The following is a 21223-nucleotide window of genomic DNA, read 5'->3' on the forward strand; positions in this document are numbered from 1 at the left end:
GAGAATACTAGACCCCAACCCAATTCTGGGGGTAGTAAGCTTTCGAAGAAAGACCAAAACAGTTCTGCATGAGGGCATATGCCGCAAAGCATAACCTGGGACATTCCAGGGGAGTGCTGATGGTAGAGAAATCTTTCCGCAAAAAATGCAGAGACTGACCTATTGCCTATGCGCAGGGACCCTTGTGGTCGTTCGGGCTGGATCAGCAAACCAAGACAACAGGACCCAACCTAAAGAGACCCTCCTAGATTTGGTGTCTCTTAGAGACTAGTGAGTTAGCAATCACACAGACCTCATGCGCTCATACTTGGTGTCTCTGCAAGCTCTGTGTTGAGGCAGTTAAAGTATTATAGACCTCTAAATACAGTTGCAGTAAACCACCTATCCTGCCTGCCTGGGCCATAACACAAAGCTATGTGCCTGGCACCCGTCCTGAATCTTTAGTACGGTTTGGTAGCAACTCTGTGCTCGAACCGGGCAAAGAAACAATTCCTCCTGACCCTCCAGGCCGACAAAATTTGACAGCCGGGGGATGACGATCAGGTGAGGATTGTGTCCTGGGATTTGGTTCTTGGCGAGAAACCCAATTCATGTCTTTAGCACAACTTGATTGTCCATAACGGTGGTACATCATCCGAGAAGGACAATGCCCCCAGCTCTGGTCAATGCCCATCTGAGGCGAGGGCCAGTAGAAAGACCATTTTCCACGTCAAACATTTGAGTGGTGCTGATCAGAGAGGCTCAAAGGGCGGTCTGCTTAGAGTGGACAATACAACCGACAAGTCCCAGTTGAGCGGTTCTCTTATATGGGGTCTCGGAGTCTGGAAAGCAGTAAATAGTCTCCTAATAATAGGACAATTGGGCTAGTATTGTTCCCGAACGTTCTCAATGGTGGGGACAAGGCCGACCTGTAGCCAACAATCACTGCGTAGGACAAACCCACACTGTCAAACGAAGGAGCCTGCTACCTGGCCAATAGAGGGATGGTATGGATCAATTTCCCTTCCGCTACACCAATCAGTGTATGCTCGCACCTAGAAATGTAGGTCGCATTGGTGGAATCCCTGTTCGCCCTGGCCAGGACGTTGGCAGCCTGCTCAGATAAAGCTTTCGTATGTCTACCGAGAGCCTCTATGCGTGTAAGTGATACCCTCTTGGCTCGTTGGTAGTGTGCCATTTGGTTGGGACAGCAGGTCTGGTAAGTCCGGAAGCACTACTGGTGTTTCGACTAGCATTTCCGACAGAAGTGGAAACTAGGCCTTGCTTGGCCAATTGGGTGCAACCCATGATAATATGCAGGTGACACCTATCAAAGTTTTCTCCAGTACCCGGTGAACTAGCGGGAAGGGAGGAAAGGTGTACACATCTATGTGGGTCCAGGGGGGTTAGCAAAGCGACCCTGGCCCAGGAATGTTACGTACGTCGGGAGCTTGGCGTTCTGGGGTGTGGCAAACTGGTCTAACCTTGGACTGTCCCACAGCCGAAACAGCTTGGAGGCTACCCACTGGGGTATTAGCCACTCCATGTTCTGGAGACGGAGCCGCCCTGAAAGGGCGTCTGCCAGACTGTTCCTCACCCCTGGAAGGTGGTGTGCAGTTAGCTCCACATTGCATTCCAGGCACCAAAAGAGGATTTGCTCCACTAAGACTGACAACAATGGGGAACGCGTTCCCCTCCTTCTTGAAGGAGACCACCGCTGCATTGTCTGTGCGGAGCAGGACTCTGTGGTCTCAAACTATGGGTAGAAAGCGTGGTAGTGCTAAGTACACTGCTTTCAGTTTGAGCCGGTTGATATGGCAGTCCCGAAACTAATGCGGGGGCCATATACCTTGGGCTTGTTCGTCAAATAGATGCGCTCCCCAACCTTGGAAGGAGGCATCTGTTACCAGAGTCATAGCTGCAGCGAGTGGGTCCAAGGGGGCCCCCTGTCCGAGGTTGGCCAGTGACGACCAACAGGGCAGGGGTTCCTTCACTTGGTCGAGATCAAACCCTGCCTATCTAGTCCCCATAGGAGAGCTAGGCATTGTAACAACAAGCGTTGTACCAGGCGGCTGCATAGAGCGGCCTGGGGAACCACCCTTCGAACCAAGGTCATCATTCTGATGATCAGCATTAGTTCTCGCAGGGACACTGAGGGAACGCTGACTAGGCGTTCGGCTAGGCTGCTTAGTGCTAAGCAACATGCTTGAAATAGCTATACCAAGCTTACCTCTGTGTCAAACTCCATGCCCAGGAACACCAACTGCGCGTTGGGTCAAGATGGGACTTGTCGATTTACTAAAGAGCCCAACTGGTGAAGTAAATCCTGTGTTAGCCTGACGTGTTTGGCTATTAACCCTTTGTCCAGGTTGTGTAGTAACCAGTCGTCTAGGTACGGATTGAGGTGTACCGACATTTGGTGAAGCAGCAGCACTACCTGTTTCATCACTCTGGTGAACACGTAGGGTGCTGTGCATAACCCGAACGGGGGGCACCCGAAATTCGAATACTTGGACCAGCTGGGCGATTCGAAGGAGATGGCAACTCGCTGGGTGCATCAGTATGTGCAGGTAGGCCCCTCTTAAGTCTAGTGGGGCTAGCCAGTCGAAACGGTGGATGGAGAGAAGAACCGGAAAGTGTTGCATAAGATTTTACCCCATTTGGGGGCCTTAAGTGCTACCTCCTCCGCAGCTGACCAACGTCCGCCCATCAACACCGTTTGCGCGTCCTGTGTCCCACTCTGCACCCGGACGAACAGAGGTTGCTTTGGATTCTGATGCCCGTGATCCCATAAGCACTGAAGCAATTGTAAGTGGTCACCTTAGAATCAGGGGTGGGGGCATTTACATCATATCACTAGGAATGATGAAACTCTGTATCACCCCAAAGGCATGGCTCACCAAGTCGTTACAGATGGAAGACCGCCCGAGGTACCGGCTGTATCCGACGCGAGCGAACTGTGTCTCCATTTCACTTATGTGAGAGAGATCGTGTTCGACTCTGCATCACATGACAGGGTCGGTTCCCTCTGTGAACGCCCGTGGGTGGGTAAGAAGGGAGTCAAAACCCACAGCGGAGACCGGACACAAGGGTAAATTCGTTACCGTTGTACCATTACCGCACGATGAACCCTGGCTGGCTAGGGGGGTGCAACGTGTGCCCTGCCCTGAAAGCCCTGCCCTAAGAATGGATGCTTGGCTGCCAGCACCCCGTTGGCATTCAGTGCCCGAGGCTCCAGAGGAGACCCGGTGCAATATCCTGAGCCTCGGCCTCACCCAAATTAGTGGGAGAGCCGCAGCTAGGAACGGGGGGTTCCCCGGAAGAGTGTGTTTGAATGCAAACGATGCTTTCGTGTTTCTTACTGCTTGCCCACCAGGAGGCCGCAGTGAAGACAGCTCGCTCCGACTGCGTCTGATCTACCCGGCCTGCCAGGGATGCAATTTGCCCCGACAGCTTTTCGACCAAAGCCCTCAAATCAGAGGCATACCCGGCGCGGTGCGAGGAAGGATCCACAAAGAGACCTGCAACAGGCCTCATAGGAGGAAAAAACCTCCAGGGGCACAGCCTCGCTGTAGCCAGTAAAATCGGGTAAACCACTGCCTGTAAACACAGACTGTGAGGATGCCCTCCAATCAGCGGGGGGAGACGGAAAAAATATCCGTACCTCCACTGTCGGGCCTCCTACTCGACGTCCCGGTACGCGAAGCACTGGTAGCTGAGTGTGAGAAATTTCCACTCATGCCAACCACGCAACTTACTTTAACCGATTTTTACTGGATTTTCACCTTGCTGTGAAAAAACGAGCGACACGGCCAGTCTCGGCAATTTTGATGGCTCTGAACAAATATCTCAGGCCTCAGAACTCCAGTGAAAAATGCACGCCTTCAAGGCAAAAACCCCAAACCTCGCATGCAGCCACTGCAAAAAGCATATCGGATGCAGGTTCTATGCTGGTAAATTCTAAATATAACCACTGCACAGTTGACTCAAAAACAAGGAGACCAAAAAACGGCAGCGAGTCATGGAGCTGTTATTGCATCTATTCATTTCTAAATACGTAGATCAAGCATAAAATGAAGACGACATGCATGAAGGAAGCAAATTACAGTAGTAAAATGTGACGTAACGCAATCAACAAGTGATTAAGCTACAACGTCCAGGTTTTATTTCTTTGTTGTGAAAAATGCTACACACAAAGGGGAAAATGACACGAGGGTAAAAATGATAAGAAAAACTTATCCTACCAGCTACAATGTTGCATGCCGACCCAAGCTAGAAACCCGGACAGGAAAAAAGCAAGCGTTCCAGGCAGAGCTCGCTAGATTTCATCTCGATCCATTTGAGGCGGAGAAAAAATCAGAGTGATTAGCCAGCCGTATTGGCGCCGCCATATGGCCTCGATCACGTGGCTCGTGACATAAGGGAAAAGAATCTTGGGGTAGATCTTGACCTAGATTCTATCTCTCTGTCATTGGCAGAATCGCTGATTAATGCCTACAGTCCAAAATAGTCAATTTGACTGACCGGAGTCTATGGTAATTGAACGTAGTGAATTTTACCCATCATGCTTTGCAAAATTTTAGTTTTTTTCTTGCAATGCAAGGTAGACAATCAAATTTACCTTTATTTTCACATGTAAATAAATATCCCCTAGCTTATCAATATTTTAGCAGTAATGTCCAGCATTATAATACAATGAACAAACAAGTCATTCACTGCTGAACCTTCAGTGCACACTTTTTTTAGTGGTATTATAATGCTGGACATTTTTATTAGGATAAAAGCATAAGTTAAATGTCAACAAACTGTTATACTAAACCATTATATAACTGAATCTAAATTGAAATTTGTATTGATGTCCCTGGGAGCTTATGTTTCTATCTTGTTCATTAAACTTGACTAAATAATGTACCACAGAAACAAATAATTTACAAGTTGTTAATGACATAGTCCTTTTTATGTAATTGCTTTTCTTGTTTGTAATTGGTCCCTTTTCAGGAAGAAGTCAGAAACAGTATTTTTTTTACCAAAAATTAGAGAAGACAGACAATCCATAATAATATTCGCTTTGCTTGATAGCTGAACTGAGGTGAATCAACAGATTGATAATCAGCGCTAGTTTGAAACAATCATGCACAAGATACAAGAAAAATATTAATCATTAAAAACAACCATTTTTTGTAATCCTTTTACTGTAGGTCCATGCTTAAATCTGCTTGCTGCATTTCTTCATTCAAACATGAACACATAATAAATATTATCTATTGTAAAGTTGTATGTTTTTAGTCAAAACCAAATTAGTTGGCATATTAGTGAGCAAGTTTATTAACTTGCTTCAGAGATCCCTGTAAAGTTGTATTGTCGGCAAACCTTAGTTGAAAGCTAATGTTGAAGAACTTAAATTTGAAAGCTCCAGCATTCAAAAGTTTTGTAACCTTTCAGCATCTTAACTTGTGTTTTCAACATTAACTTTGACATTATCTGTATGATCGCATATACTAGTATCCAGTTATTGCACTGCCACAAGCCATCCAGATACAAAGTCGTTACTTGTTGTTTTAAGAGACCTTCTCTCTCATTGTTTAAATACAGAAAATACTCAAAAGTGACAGAACTAGAAGCAGAGCCACTAGACATGGATTTGAACTTACAAATTCAAGCTCAAAAGCAAACCCCAGGAATTTGATGTGAGTGGTTGGATTTTGTAATGAACCATGTTTACACATAGACCTTAAAAATGTTGTGATGAATAATAATAGTTGTGTTCACGTTACACGAAGTACGGGCTAAGATTTAAGCTGATTTAGGCTTATCTAGCATATTTGCATTTCGGCTAGACCCAATTGCGTCCACGCACAGGGAGGGCCAGTCATTAGCACGGGCTAAGGGGTGCCATTAGTCGGTGACCTTTGGTAAGCCGCTATTTACGAACGAAAAATGGATGACACGCGCGAGGTTCTATTTCTGCTGCTGGCATGTTTCGTTCTAATTTTGAAGCGACGTGCACAGGAACGCGAGAGAAGACGGGCCCAACTTATTTGGATGCACATAAACAGTATACAACGGTCGTAACAGAATACAGAGTTTTATTAATGCATGTCATAGACAGCGAACCAAATTTATTTTGTCTACGATTGGAGCTGCTGTACGCTCTACTACAGTGATCCAATTAGTGTGGAAGCGAGCGCGGAGTAATGACTGGTGGAATATTGTCGTTATACGAACATGGGACAATTTTCACACCCAAAGGTCGCGGCAGAGGGCCCTTAGCCCTGGGCTAAGCGTTCGCGCATACTTCGTTAGCCCATGCTAAGGTCTGGACCGCGTCTAAAATTCGGATCAGATTTAACCCGTACTTAGCATTCCTTAGCCCGTGCTAAGCGTTCATGCACGTTTTCTTAGCACGGGCTAAGGAATTTGACCTCTTAGCCCGTGCTAAGGAGCTGTGCGTGAACGCAACTATTAATAAGCTGATTAACTCAATCACTTGCAATAACAATTGAAACAAAGCCTGAAACACATTAATATAGTAAACATTAATAATGGCACAATCATTCAAACTCCAAAGGACGATTATAGATGTTATTTTCCTGGTTCGTTAATTTCTATGTAAAATATAAACGAAAAAAAGGAACAAGATTATTCATACAAATCCAATGTATTCACCCCTGGTTGACGTGTTGTAAGCCAGATAATGTTCTTGTCATCGGCCACTTATAGTATAACAATTGGGTCTGCAGTCCTTGTGACATGCTATATCTGAATGATTTCACAACAAGTAAATTATCCTATAAATACAGATCATACTGACATACTATTATCATGTCATTTATAAACTAAGTTATAATTTGTCTGCAGTACGATAAATCCTAGCATGCTATATGAATTCTGCAGGAAGCAAACCAAGTATGGTATGTGTCACAAATTAATTTAAATAAAAAATGCTTCACTAAAAATATTGGTTTTATAGTAAAGTCCATCCGTGTATGTGATTTGAGAATTTAATGAAATCATAAGCTGAGGAAACACAAGCACAAACGAATCCAAGAAATTGCTTGGTGATGTTCAGTAAGGTAAGGCAGATAAATTATGGATGCTATTGATATTGGTTTACATGATACTTGATATGTTAAAGGTTCCAACAACTTTGAACACCATCATTTCATTTCATCAGAAATCTAGATGTTTTCTAGATCATTTCTCTAGGGGGCGGTCTGACAGGAATCCTGCCAAGAGTGAAGGTTTTACTTTCGAATTGTCCTCTCTCTGCATCAGTAAGGTCTGAAATGTTTGTGTACAAGCTATCTGAAGCTGTGGAAGTGACGAATTCAGCAGTCTGTGGAGGGTTTCCGAATAAACCAGGTGTCTGGGATATCGATGCAGTGCTTCCAAACACACTACTACCAGATGCTGGTGGATTTCCAAAAATGGTACTGGAAGCTGCAGCAGGTTGGTTTTCAAACAGAGTACTTGTGGTTGCAGCTGGTTGATTTCCAAACAGAGTACTTGTGGTTGCAGCTGGTTGATTTCCAAACACATTATTGTTGGTTGCAGCTGGTTGATTTCCAAACAGAGTACTTGTGGTTGCAGCTGGTTGATTTCCAAACACATTATTGTTGGTTGCAGCTGGTTGATTTCCAAACAGAGTACTTGTGGTTGCAGCTGGTTGATTTCCAAACAGAGTACTTGTGGTTGCAGCTGGTTGATTTCCAAACAGAGTATTGGTGGTTGCAGCTGGTTGATTTCCAAACAGAGTACTTGTGGTTGCAGCTGGTTGATTTCCAAACACAGTATTGGTGGTTGCAGCTGGTTGATTTCCAAACAGAGTACTTGTGGCTGATTGGTTTCCAAAGATGGTTGTGTTTGTTTCAAATGTTCCTTGGCTTCCAAAAAGAGAAGTAGCTTGACTGGCAGAACCCAGAGGTGTACTACTAGTACTAATTGTATTCTCTGCCTGTATACCATCACTGCAACAACAAATACACCATAAATTGAGAAGTAAGATTTTACTACTGTTTTCACTAAGAACTGAACATTTATTATAGAAATTTATAAAACAACAGTTTTAACAATATCCATCTGTAAACAGCCAAGAAATGCTTGATTTTGATGATTTTTTAGCACAAAAATAGCTGCCATACAGCTATCTTGAATCAGATCGTGAAACAAATTGATGTGCAATGTATAATATCATGTATGATGTATGTGTGAAGTTTGATTGTGAATGGTCCAGGCATTTCTAAGATACAGGTTCGGACGCACGGACATATGGAGGGCAAAACATAAGTTCCCTTTTTCTGACTACATCCGAACAGGGACTAAAAATGGCCAAAAGTTGGTCAAAGCTCATCAAATATCAAAACAACTTGACATGCTTATGTATATCATTATACAAACTTGTATGCAACAGTAACCCATTATGTGTGATGGTCAAACCAAGTTTGAATGATATTAGTCAGGGCATGCCTAGGAAACAGTTTACAATATTTTCGAATGTTGATTTTTTCAGGCAAAAATAGTCACCAGTTGGCTATTTTGAATCAACTCATAAAACAAACTAAGGTATGTCAGTAATCCGTTACTTGTGATATTCAAATTTAAATGAAATCCACATAGGCATCCCCCAGTTGATGACATGTTAAAATTTGTTAATTTCATTTGTTTTCAGCAAAATTTCATGTAAATCCAATAATAATTGAAGACAACATTCAACCCATTAGTTCTTGTTTTTGTTTCAAATTTAAACTAAGTCTGTAAAATTATCTCTAACAATTAAGCATCCATTTTGAATCAAAATAGTGAAACAAAGTTATGAACCAGGATTCCAGTACTAAGTTTGATTGAAATCTGTCATGACAAGACTGAGAAACAGTTAATGAAATGTTTAATGTTGGGGGGGGGGGGGGGGGTCGGCCAAAGGTCAACTAAATAAACAAGCAGTCTGTCGGCTGAGATAGCTCCCTGCTAGCAATGCACATTACAATTAAAGAACTGAAGAAATCATTAGAAAATGAACAATATGTATTAGTATCAAAGCAATCAGATTTTCAGTTTTCAACAAGAATTTGAAAATATTACTGTTCACCAAAAATGACAAAAATATTCATCAAAATTAGATAATTGAAGATATCATCACGAAATGAACAAATCTGAGAAAGATCCACATGTAGTACCTATATATGTAATATCAAAGCAATTGGACCTGCTGTTTTCAACAAGAAGTCACAAATATCACTTTTTATCAAAAATGACAAAAATATTCATCAAATCAGAGAATTGAAGATATCATCATGAAATGAACAAATCTAAAAGAATTACCCAAGGTAATTCTGCCAATGACGGAGAGATAAAATCTAGGTCAGGGGAAGCCCCATGACCCCAAGATTTATTTCCCTTACATCACGAACCATGTGACCGAGGTAATGTGACGACTCCATCTTACCCTGATATTCACTCTGGTTCCTTTCTCTCCGCACCGAAGACTAGACCAACGCTATGGTGGGTATGAACTATGTGAATAGGCAGGTTCGGAGAACCCTCTGTCTAAATTCACTACCTACATAGACTCCGGTCAGTAAAAATGACTATTTTGAACTATAGGCAGACGCCAGTCCGGGATGATACACTCTACAACTACCACTCATCACCTAGCTAAGACCCCAAAAGAGGGTGGTGTATTGCCTTGCCTGTGCTCAAAGGGCGGACTACTTAGAGCGGACAACACAACCAACAAATCCCAGTTGGGTTCCCTTGTTCGGGGTCACGGCCTCTGATTATGGAAAGCAGTAAATAGTCTCCTAATAATAGGACAATCGGCTAGTCTTGTTCCCAAAGCGTTCTCAATGGTGGGGGACAAGGCCGACCTGTAGCCAACGATCGCTGCGTATGACAAACCCACTTCGTCAAACAGGTGGACGAAGGAGTCTGCTATCTGGCAATAGAGGGATGGTATGGATCAATCTCCCTTTTGCTACACCAATCAGTGTATGCTCGCAACCTTGAATTGTAGGCAGCATTGGTGGAATCCCTGTTCGCCCTGGCCAGGATGTTGGCAGCCCGCTCACACAAGACTTTCGCCTGTGCGAGTCTATTGAGAGCCTCTATGCGTGCAAGTGATACATCGCTGGGCTTGTTGGTAGTGCGCCATCCGGTAAGTTTTGACTAGCATTTCCAACAGAGGTGGAAACTAGGCCTTGGTTGGCCAATTGGGTGCGACCAGTGTCAATATGCAGGTGTGCACCTGTCAAAGTTTTCTCCAGTACCCGGTGAACTAGCGGGAAGGGAGGAAAGGCGTACACATCTATGTGGGTCCATGGGATCGGGAAGGCGTCCCTGGCCCAGGCTCCTGGAGTCAGCAGGAGTGCTACGTACGTCGAGAGCTAGGCGTTCTATCTTTGGACCATCCCACAGCGAAAACAGCCTGGAGGCTACCCACTGGTGTATCTGCCACTCTGTGTTCTAGAGACGGAGCCGCCTCGAAAGGGCGTCTGCCAGACTTTTCATAACCCCTGGAAGGTGGTGTGTGGTTAGCTCCACATTGTATTCCAGACACCAAAAGAGAATTTGCTCTGCTAGGACTGACAATGATGGGGAACACGCCCCCCCCCCCCTTGTTGAAGGAGACCACTGCTGGGTTGCCTGTGCGGAGCAGGACTCTGTGGTCTCAAACTATGGGTAGAAAGCGTGGTAGTGCTAAGTACACTGCTCTCAGTTTGAGTCGGTTGATATGGTAGTCCCAAAACTAATGCGGGCCATATACCTTGGGCTTGTTTGTCCAATAGGTGCCCTCCCCAACCTTGGAAGGAGGCATCTGTTACCAGAGTCATAGCTGCAGCGAGTGGGTCCAAGGGGGCCCCCTGTCCGAGGTTGGCCAGTGACGACCACCAGGGCAGGGCTTCCTTCACTTGGTCCGAGATCAATACCCACCTGTCTAGTTCCCGTAGGTGAGCTCGGTGTTGTAGCAACAAGTGTTGTACCGGGCGGCTGCGTAATGCGGCCTGAGGAACTACCCTTCGAACCAAAGTCATCATTCTGATGATCCGCATTAGTTCTCGAAGGGACACTGAGGGAACGCTGACTAAACTTTCGGCTAGGCTGCTTAGCGCCAAGTAACACGCTTCAAATAGCTATACCAAGCTTACCTCTGTGTCGAACTCCATGCCCAGGAACACCAACTGTTGCATTTGGTAGGGATGGGACTTGTCTGATTTACTAAAGAGCCCAACTGGTAAAGTAAATTCTGTGTTAGTCTTACTTGCTCGGCTAATAACCCCTTGTTAGAGTTATGTAATAACCAGTCGTCTAGGTATGGATTGATGTGTACCGATGTTTTTTTTTTTTTTGTACCTACTATTGAACATAGTTGAGCTCTGGTGACCTTGCCCTTTGTTATATAATATAATTCATTTTATCATAGTTTGTTACAATATAAATATACATTGTCATAATTAATTTTGAATACAAACAAATTTTGGGGTTGACCCAACAGTGGGGAATCAGTCTACCAAATGTCCTTAATAGATGTAAATAACTTACAAAAACATTGGTGCCTAATTTGTTTAATTATTTTAAGGGACATAATTTCCAGCTTTATTCAAAGTAATTCAGATATTTTAGTATAAAAACAAATGCCTCATTGCAGAAAAAAGTGCTGCATTAAGACGTGAATAGATTCATAAAACATGCAAGATACCAGAAAATCTTAGCTGGCTTTTGTCCGAGTATTTTGTACAGGTCAAAAATTAAAGATTCACTGAGACAAATATGAACTGCCTTATTATATTCATTGTGTGACTAGTGTATTATTTGAAAAGTAAAAAAACAAAACACCCTCTATGAATAGCTATCATGTTGCAAGCTCTGCTTTGTATGCAAATCAACTTAAATAGTTAGTTGGTGTCCAGTGGAGAGAGAAGTCAACAGTCTGATAAGAAAGCAATGTCACGATTTGCCCTTTATGATGAAATACTAGTAGTGATGTCATTCTTAGCCAATCAGTAAAGCAGATGCATAAAGGTCAAAGATGATTGCTAGACTGTAAACAAAAGCATCGTGTGCCATCGCAGCAGAGCGACCCCATTTTTCTTGTCTCTTTATTATGATTAGACATGAATGAAAAGTGCCAAGCTGACGGACTGCGAAATCCGTGGATTAAAAGTGCTAAGTCCAAATTGTGTGGGACGATATCGACGAATAAGTTGTAGGGATTTTGTTCGACATTTGATCGTTTTGAGTTTGACGAAGATGGCAATGAACGTACAAATAAAGATCCGAGATGTTTTTTTTCAAACAGCTATGAATTTATATAATTTTTACTGTGTAAATTTGTAAATTATTATTGAATTTGTATGACGGTTGATTCGTAATTTGTCGGAACCGGAAATCATTTTACGCAGTTTAACCCCTGACATTTTAATTCATTTTGAGTTCACGCGTATTGGGCGTGTTTGTCGGCGGGAAAATCCTAATTCAAATGATTCCTCACTGTCGATTTTTATTATTTCTGGTATATTTGTCACATTATAAGCAATACATTATTTTTGTTTTACTTCTAGTGTTGCATATTGTTCATTTATTTCGGTTGCATGTTTTCATTTGCCGTTCTATTCCCTGCCGCAGTTTGATCTGTGTGTTGTCAATTTTCGCGAATTTTCGTTTTTTTTGCCGGGGATCTCCTGGCAAACGCCCACACCTTCTTTTTGACAATTTTCCATGTTCAAGACCCTGGGCTTATACCCGGATAAATACGGTACATATATTTTAGTACAATTTTCTTTTCAAAATGTGGATGCAACATTTTGCTTTTAATGTATTTTTTATGTACTGTTTTTTTATTTGATAAGTTTGAACTAAAGAGATTTTCTATTAGCTTCAAATCATGATCAAAGTTTGGCACCCAGTTCATAGGAGTGCTTATATTGATTTTCTGACATCTTGTTTTTTGTAAAGATTTTATTGGTAGATTTGCAAATGTGTATCAGACTGTGAAAAAAAAAATCTCTCCATGAGTTGGTTTTAAAACTCAGTATAGTATTCCCATGGGATTTGGGATATACATTACCAATGATATTATTACAAGATAAATGATTTGCTTCATTGAACACATACAACAATGCATAATTCCACTGAGATCAGTGACCTTTGATGTGTATCACCAGTGATCAGTCAAGTAGAAACAGTCAAAATATTTTATCAGATTTTCTCAATTTTTGCATGATATTTTCATACAGGACATCTGTTGTTCAAACTCAGGGAAGACTTTATACTGATAAATAAGGTGACCAAGTTTGATAAAGTTTAGAATAGAATTAGTAAAGTTATTGTGCATACAATAACAATTATTAACGACGACAACAACGACAACGACAACAACGCCGAACAAAAATTTAACCCTTAATATACCTTTTCCTTCCATCTTTGATGGTACGGGCAAGGTAAAAATATATTTTTTCATCAGCAGTAAAAGGTTTTTTAAACAAAGAATGTAGTCTGAATTTAAATTAGAATCATGTACATTTAATCCCAAGATGACATCTTTTGATGAAAAATTTACTGAAATATTACAATTATTGTCAAGAGCCAATTCAAGATCGCGATGCACTGAGGAGACATGAATACAATTATAAAACAAATGAAGCAGTGTTTCAGGAAAATTGTTACAAAAAGTACATTTATCAGTATCAACTATATTACGTATTTTTAAAAACCTGTTTGTAGTGGTAATTCTATTAATCAGTCTGTATTGAAAATTTCTGAGTGATACATCATCAGTAATAATGAAAGGTAGTTTAAAATAATATTCAAAATTTAGATTTGTGCCAAATAACCTCTCCCACTTTTCAACACAGGTTTGAGTTATTAGGTTTAACCTATATACTCTCTCCACTATTTCTGACTAAGCTCTTTTAATATGGATAAGGGTAGATTCATTTTCAATATCTCTGCTATTCAAGGAAACTAACCAATTTCCAGGAATAGCATCAATAAGACCAAAATACTTTAAAAATTGATTTGATGATATGTTATATTTGTCTGAGAAAGTTTTAAAGGTGAGGAAATTGCCACTATCATCCAGTACATCCGAAAGAAATACAATACCACTCTGGTACCAACCTCTATAGAAAATAGTTTGCTTATTAATTAAGATATCAGGGTTAAACCAAATGCATTGCTTTGAGTAAGGGATTGTACATGTACCGTAATTGTTTTAGATCAACTCAGAAAAGCATGGTACCAAAAGGGGTTTGACTTTAACCTTTTTTCAGCAAAGTCAGCAGCTTGTTTCTGACTGAAAACTTTAAAACATGAGCAATCCATATTACGGTAGTATAAGCTTGAAATAGCCGTTTCCAGCCACTTTCATCATATTGGCTAGATAACAGCTTATCTACCCAGGAGACAGGAAGCGATTCAATAAAAGATGGTAAATGAGTTAGGCTCAAACCGCCATTGTGGTATTCACAACACAAACGAAGTCTTTTAATTTTGTCTTGTTTTTTATTCCAAATGAATTCATAAAAAATGTTCATAATAGACTTTGTCTGTTTTACTGGCATAGGAGGCAACACAGATAATATGTGTACCATTTTCAACAACGCTAATGTCTTCACTACTGTCACCATGCCACATAATGTCAAAGGTCTCCAAGTCATCAAAATTAATTTTCTCACACAGAATTAAATCCTTGTCAAAATGTACACCTAATAATGTAAAAGGCTTGTCAGACCAATTTAAATTTAGGTGCGGAAGCATAGTTTCTTCACAGTGGCGTTTTGATCCTATCCAAATTACTCTTGCTTTATCATGATTTATCTGGAGACCTGAAATGTATGCAAATTGTTCAAGTATAAAAAATAAACTTTTTAGAGACGATTCTGAACCATCAAGAAAGGTAAATGTGTCATCTGCGTATTGACCTAAAAGAAATTCCTGTGTCCATAAGGTCACCCCACTAATGTCTGAGCAGTGACGTATTTTATGGGCAAGCGACTCAACACAAAGAATAAAAAGATATGGAGATATAGGGTCACCCTGTCGCACCCCCCCCCCCCCTATGTAATTGAAAAAAATCGAAAAAATGACCATTGTTAGTTACGCAACTTGAGGCACTGGAATAAAAGATTTCAACCCACTTTCTGAATGGTTCCTCAAAGTTAAGAAAATCTAGCGTTTTGTCAAAAAAATTCCAAGAAAGCTTTTGTAAAATCGAGCAGAACAAGCATGCCCAGATTGTCTTTTACAATGAACCCACGCAATACATCATAAACTAAACACGTATTTTCACCAATATTCCGTCCTTTTAGAAAACCCTTTTGATCACTATGAATAATACTAGGCAACACTTTCCTCATTCTACCTGACAAAACACCCGATGCAATTTTATATTTTGTATTTAACAGTGAGATAGGGCGCCAGTTTTTTAAGAAAGATCTATCTTTATCAGATTTTGGGATACATGTAATTATACTACGGCCCTGTGTTTCAGACAATGACCCCGAAGTATATGCTTTGTTTAATGAATTTAAAACAAACTGCCTAATGTCAGACCAAAAAAACTCGGCACTAAAACCGTCCATCCCCGGACATTTATTATTTTCCATATTTTTAAGCACTGTTGTACACTGTTGTGTCACTGTCACTAACCCTCCCATGGTTAATCGTTTAGTTTTTCACCTTCCATCAACCAGCAAGAACAAGAACGAATTCTCAGCGTTTAGTGAAGTAGCAGCACCACCTGGTGAAATGTAGGGGGCTGTACATAACCCGAAAGGGGGGGGCACCCGAGATTCGAATTTGCCCTGACAGTCCTTTGCCCAAAGCCCTTATCTCAGCGGCAAACCTGGCGCTGTGTGAGGATGGATCCGCAACGGGCCCCTTAGGAGGAAAGACCTCTAGGGGTACAGCCTCGCCGTTGTCGGTTTTTACTGGACGAGCGACCTTGCTGTGAAATACGAGCGACGCGGTCAGTCTCAGCGATTTTGCATGGCTCTGGAAAACATCCCAGGCCTCAGAACTCCAGTGAAAACACACGCCTTCAAGGCAAAAACCCCGAACCCCGCATGCAGTCATGGCAGAAATAGCATTTCGAATGGGGGTTCCGTGCTGGTAAATTTTGATTATAACCACTGCACAGTCGCCTCGAAAAATAAGGAGACAAAACCGGAGGCGAGCCTCTGGTGCTGTCATTACATCTATCCATTTCTAAATACATTGGTAAAACATAAAAATGAACATGACATGAATGAGGGAAGCGAAATACAGTTGGAAAAGGTGACGCAAAGAAACGACGTGGTTAAATTTTGTCACTGAGTTTTATTTTCTTTGTTGTAAAAAATTATACACACAAAGGGGGAAACGACACAGGGGTAAAAATAATAAGAAAAACCTATCCTACCAGCCACAGTGTCGACTACCGCGGCCGTGGTAGCAACCCAATGCAGAACCCAGGACAGGAAAAAGCAAGCCTTCCAGGCAGAGCCGCTAGACTTCATCCCCGTTGGTGCGGAGATAAAGAAAAGAGTGAATATCACGTAATATGACGTAAGGCTTCCCCTGACCTAGATTTTCTCTCTCCGTCATGGGCAGAATCACTGATTAATGCCTACAGTTTAAAATAGTCATTTTGACTGACCGGAGTCTATGGTGGGTAATTGAATGTAGTGAATAGTACTGTTTCATTGTAAACGATATCGAGTTAAAGCAGTTACTGTGTTCGTGTTCTATAAATGCTAGAACACATTCCGTTGAGTTACCTTACCAGCATACTAGTCACCGGACAGCTCTCGATATTGACGGAGAGCGCCCTCATCTGCCAGTTTTTATTTAACTGGTCTTTCATTTATAATAATTATATAGAAGTGCTTTTTCATACATTTATATTCCCTACAAGTTGTTGAGATTTTCCAATACCCATTGTAGTAGTGCATTGTGGGTAGAGTTATACTGTTTGCCGTTAACGGTCTGTTGATTAAATGTTGTTCCTCTGAGATTTGGGGTAGACTAAAACACAACTATGCGGATGCATAGACAGAAAACAAAACCTAAGTTCCTGTTTTGGACTTTGTCAAATGGAGACTAATTATTCCAAGAGACTCCCTTACTACATGTACATTTAAATAAAAAATAATAAAAAAATATGTTTTTCATAAAGCATTGACCATTAGTCTCTGTTAAATATACAGGTGAGATGAAGTAAAATCAAACTTAGATAACGATCTACACAGATGCATTATGGTACAAGTTCAAGTTAGTTCAGACAAAACAATGTATTGATGCTGCAGTCATCATTGTCAATATGGACAGAATTGTTTTTCAACTTTTTCCTACAGTGCCAATAATATAATAATATAAATTAAATATGGCATAGACAATGACATTGATGAGAGTGAAAATATACATCTCAAACAGTCAAATTGCCCTCCCAAAAATACCCAGTGATTTAATGTGATATGGATTGGGGTGTTTTTTTTTGGTACTGACAAGTATAGAACAAGTTTTAAATAAAAAAAAATGCTGAGAAGCTACCGGTAATTATTTGAAATAATATCTGCCATGTCTTTTTTCATGCATGAAACTATTGTGCTCTTTGACCCAATAAATCGAACTGGTTATTGACCAATTTTGTGCAGCCAACACAACAACCAAATTAATTCATCAATGTTGAAGTAAAATCTGTTTGCTTTGATTTTCAGGGAAAATGACATGATTTGAAAAACAGGAAATTACTAGGAGTAATTTTTGAAAGACAAACTGACACTTTTCCAATGATAACAGTGCAGCTCTTAGTCAAAAAGGAGTTTATCCTCCATGTTAATCAGAATAAACTATATTGTAATCTTGAATAGGTATCAGTGGCTACGAAAAGCATCCCACTCTAATTTAGGTGTCAGGAATGATTGAATTGTTCCAAAAATGACGCCTAAATTAGAATTCATTTGATACTTGTTTCACTGTATATATTAAACTCACCTTCCACTGAGTATAGCATGTGTTGATAATGGTGATGAAAACACTGTTCTTATGTTTGTATTACCAATATAAACTTGAATCTATAAGAATAAATACAAAAATCTCTTTCATATTTTATAAGGGAATTATTATTAACTTATCTAAACTGTACTGTTTCTAAACTGATTCTAATTTTGTTCTGTGATTTTTATTCCCAAATTTGGAAGATTTAAAATGGCCACCAAAAATGGCCGCTGGTCAGACATTATGAAACAAATAAATTCACATGTATCTCATGATATGTTTGTGTAACTTTCAAATGCAATCATGCCAGGCATGTCACAATATGACATCTTCTTTGAAACAAAATGCAATGCATCAAGATGTCCTTCAGATTCAATACTTACTATTTTTGTCTTAATTGCTGCGTCAGGGAATTTCAGATCATTTCGTCTTTTAGTCACTTCAAGAACTGACTGGGTAATTACTTGACTCTAAAATTACAACCAATAAAAGCAATGAAAGCTTCAACTCCTGTCTACTGAGGGTAATGAAGGCATGAAATACATGCCAGAAATATTGAAGATTTGCCTATAAAACAAGAAGCATGTTGACTGATACAGTTCTGTTTTTGAGATGCACTTATTGTGAAAGCAATCCACATAATTGAAGTATATAATACTAACAGAAACCTATCTCTATAAATATTATAACAAAAGGAATAATTATTGTGTACCAAGTTTCATTGAAATCTGATGAGTGGTTTAAAATAATTAGATAATTATTATAGAAAATAGATATTAAATACATAAACAAATTCCTGAGCGTTACTTAACTTCCAGGCTGGTTTTATTTTTATCAATAATTTTAACTTGCTCTTTATATAACTTAATTACTAATATGAGACATATTTAGGGAATATACAGTGATTTTTGTAATCCAGATGAAAGTTAAGTTACACTCAAACTGTACTGTAACCATGTGGAGCATACATAGTTCTTGAGATATCAGTGCAAATACATTAACACATATAAACCAAGAACTGATGCTCTGAGAAACAAAATATCAAACAAACCTAAAAAATCAGAATGACACAAAAATACCCATCATCCTCATGTTGGGCACACTTTCACAGCTGGAATAAATATATATTTTAGTGCCCTTTCTTTGCCCTGATTACCCCGGTAGTTTCTTATTTTATTTGTCAATTCATTTTGGCTTGTGATACTACTGAAGAATGGTTCTGATGCAAAATGTAGAGTTTGAAATTTCTTTGTTTCTTATTTACTGCCTCCTGATTACTGGGTTTGGTTGATAATTTTTGTCTTCACAGACAATGTGTTTTCCTCCTGATGGTAGAGCCATTAGAACTTACATATTGGTTCCATTTACCAGCTTCTCTGGCTTCATACGTGAAATATCGTAGCTCTTCTGGGGAAGTGTCTTCCAAGCCTAATGTAATGAGCAAATAACAACTCAACATTACTGTCCATATGCAAATTAATGTCAAAGTCTGTATCGTCTGCTGCTGTTTTATCTGCACAAATCTTTCTGAGAAATCTTTGAATGGGAAATGTAAAATTCTTGTAAGATAATATTACTTTTAATAAGTGTAACAATGCACAGTCTCTGTGTTGTTCTTAGCAGCAGTCCAAGTCGCATATGCATGTCTACCAAAGGGCTCCATGCATTAACTGTGTGTCAATTTTAATGCAGTATTGTATAGAGATGGGTATAATGCTCTATATGCATCTTTTTCTTGCCACATGCCTGTAGTAATTGCTTTTATGTCAAGGGTAATCAAAGAACTCATGTGTGCTGAAGATATTGGAGGCATGAAGCAAATACAGCATACAAGAGCAAGCAATGATTTGCAGGGTTTCAAGTAGCTATGGTTTAACAATCAAAAATAATTAATGAAATAATGACTCTATATGATGACTTGATATTTTGGTCATATATCTTGTCAGACAAAATCATAGCACAAGTTGCATGTCTCTATCAGCAACAGTACTTATATCACATTGATTTCAACCCAAACTAATCAGGTTTGCGCATTATCAAAGGGCATCTATGTACCAAGTTTCATCAAAATCTGTTGAATGGTACTTAAGAAACAAATGACAAGTCATGTATGACAGAGTCCCCGTTAAAATATTACACTCGCTATTAGGTTGTGTGCAGATGTGATGGTTACAGCATTACACTTTGTTTGGTGATATATATTCAGTGTGTAGTTAAATTCTTTTCTTTTCTTAGACCAATCCATTTTAACCGTCCAAATATACTTCCAATAATGAGGTTATTCTGTATCAGTTAGCTGAACTGCTTTGCATTGCATGTGATATCACGTTGCCGAACTCTATTGCATGTGATTGATGCAGTGATTTGCCCTGAGCATATAAACCATGACAGTGCATGCTAGTATAAACACAAGACAATAAAATGATCAGTAAAATATACCTGGAGAACACCAAAATTGATACAACTCAACTGAGAAGCAAACTTTTAAATCTGAAATCTGCAAGTAGGATGATGAATCAGTATTCTGTCTATGCAGATACACATCATCATAAAGTAATTTTCCGTAATCTAATATTTTACTGATAATTGAAGAATTCCATTGATTCATGTCCAGAGTTTCTGAGTACACAAGTGCAACAAGACTATTTGTCATACACGTACTTGCTCCAGAGATATCATTCATAAATCTGAGTGACCCCTCCTGATGTTCAGTACATGTAATAACTTCTTTGACTTGACATGTTAATTAGGGAAGAGTAGGAAATCAAACTCGCGGTTAACCGCGGTCATTACCGCGGTGGTGGTGGGTGCTCGCCGGTCGACCGCATTTTATGCAAATTTATGCATAGATTCCATAACCCCGGTTTACCGCGGTCATGTACGGTAGGCTCGCATGGCAATTTACACCCTATTGTTAAGACTATGAATGGACACAATAGACTGGGAAACTAAATGTTACTTGCCGCCAAGTTCAAATAATAAAAATCGAGTGGTACCAGAAGATTGGAAAAATCGTCTATTAGTTTGCAGAAGAACACTAGTTTATTTTCATGAGTCTTGGTATAACATCGCAAAGCAACCCAGAATAATGTAGACCCCACATAATGTAAAATAATATCACATTATTTTGAATTTACATCATGTATGGTCTCAGGATTTATTTTAAAAGATTAATGTTTCGCGTATACCAATATAATCGGGCGAAGTATAAATTCCAAGTGTAAAACACTTGATGAGAGGCCGCAGTTTACGTTACCTCGAGACCATGCACTAA

At 40.1% G+C, this 21223-nt stretch overlaps 1 protein-coding gene across 1 annotated transcript in view; it reads right to left on the reverse strand.

The window, feature by feature from the left end:
• Positions 1-6966: 6966 nt before the first annotated feature.
• The window catches only part of LOC100376317 (uncharacterized), a 32037-nt gene continuing 17780 nt past the window's right edge, over positions 6967-21223 (reverse strand). The window contains exons 4-7 of the mRNA XM_006816204.3: positions 19301-19377; positions 18333-18419; positions 17947-18026; positions 6967-7946 (exon numbers count right to left, since the gene is read on the reverse strand). Of these exons, the coding sequence (XP_006816267.3) occupies positions 7169-7946; positions 17947-18026; positions 18333-18419; positions 19301-19377 (1022 nt within the window). The 3' untranslated portion in view covers positions 6967-7168. The remainder of the gene's footprint in view (positions 7947-17946; positions 18027-18332; positions 18420-19300; positions 19378-21223) is intronic.

The sequence above is a fragment of the Saccoglossus kowalevskii genome, chromosome 15, assembly GCF_978046115.1.
Source record: "Saccoglossus kowalevskii chromosome 15, keSacKowa6.1, whole genome shotgun sequence".
NCBI classification, from domain to species: domain Eukaryota; kingdom Metazoa; phylum Hemichordata; class Enteropneusta; family Harrimaniidae; genus Saccoglossus; species Saccoglossus kowalevskii.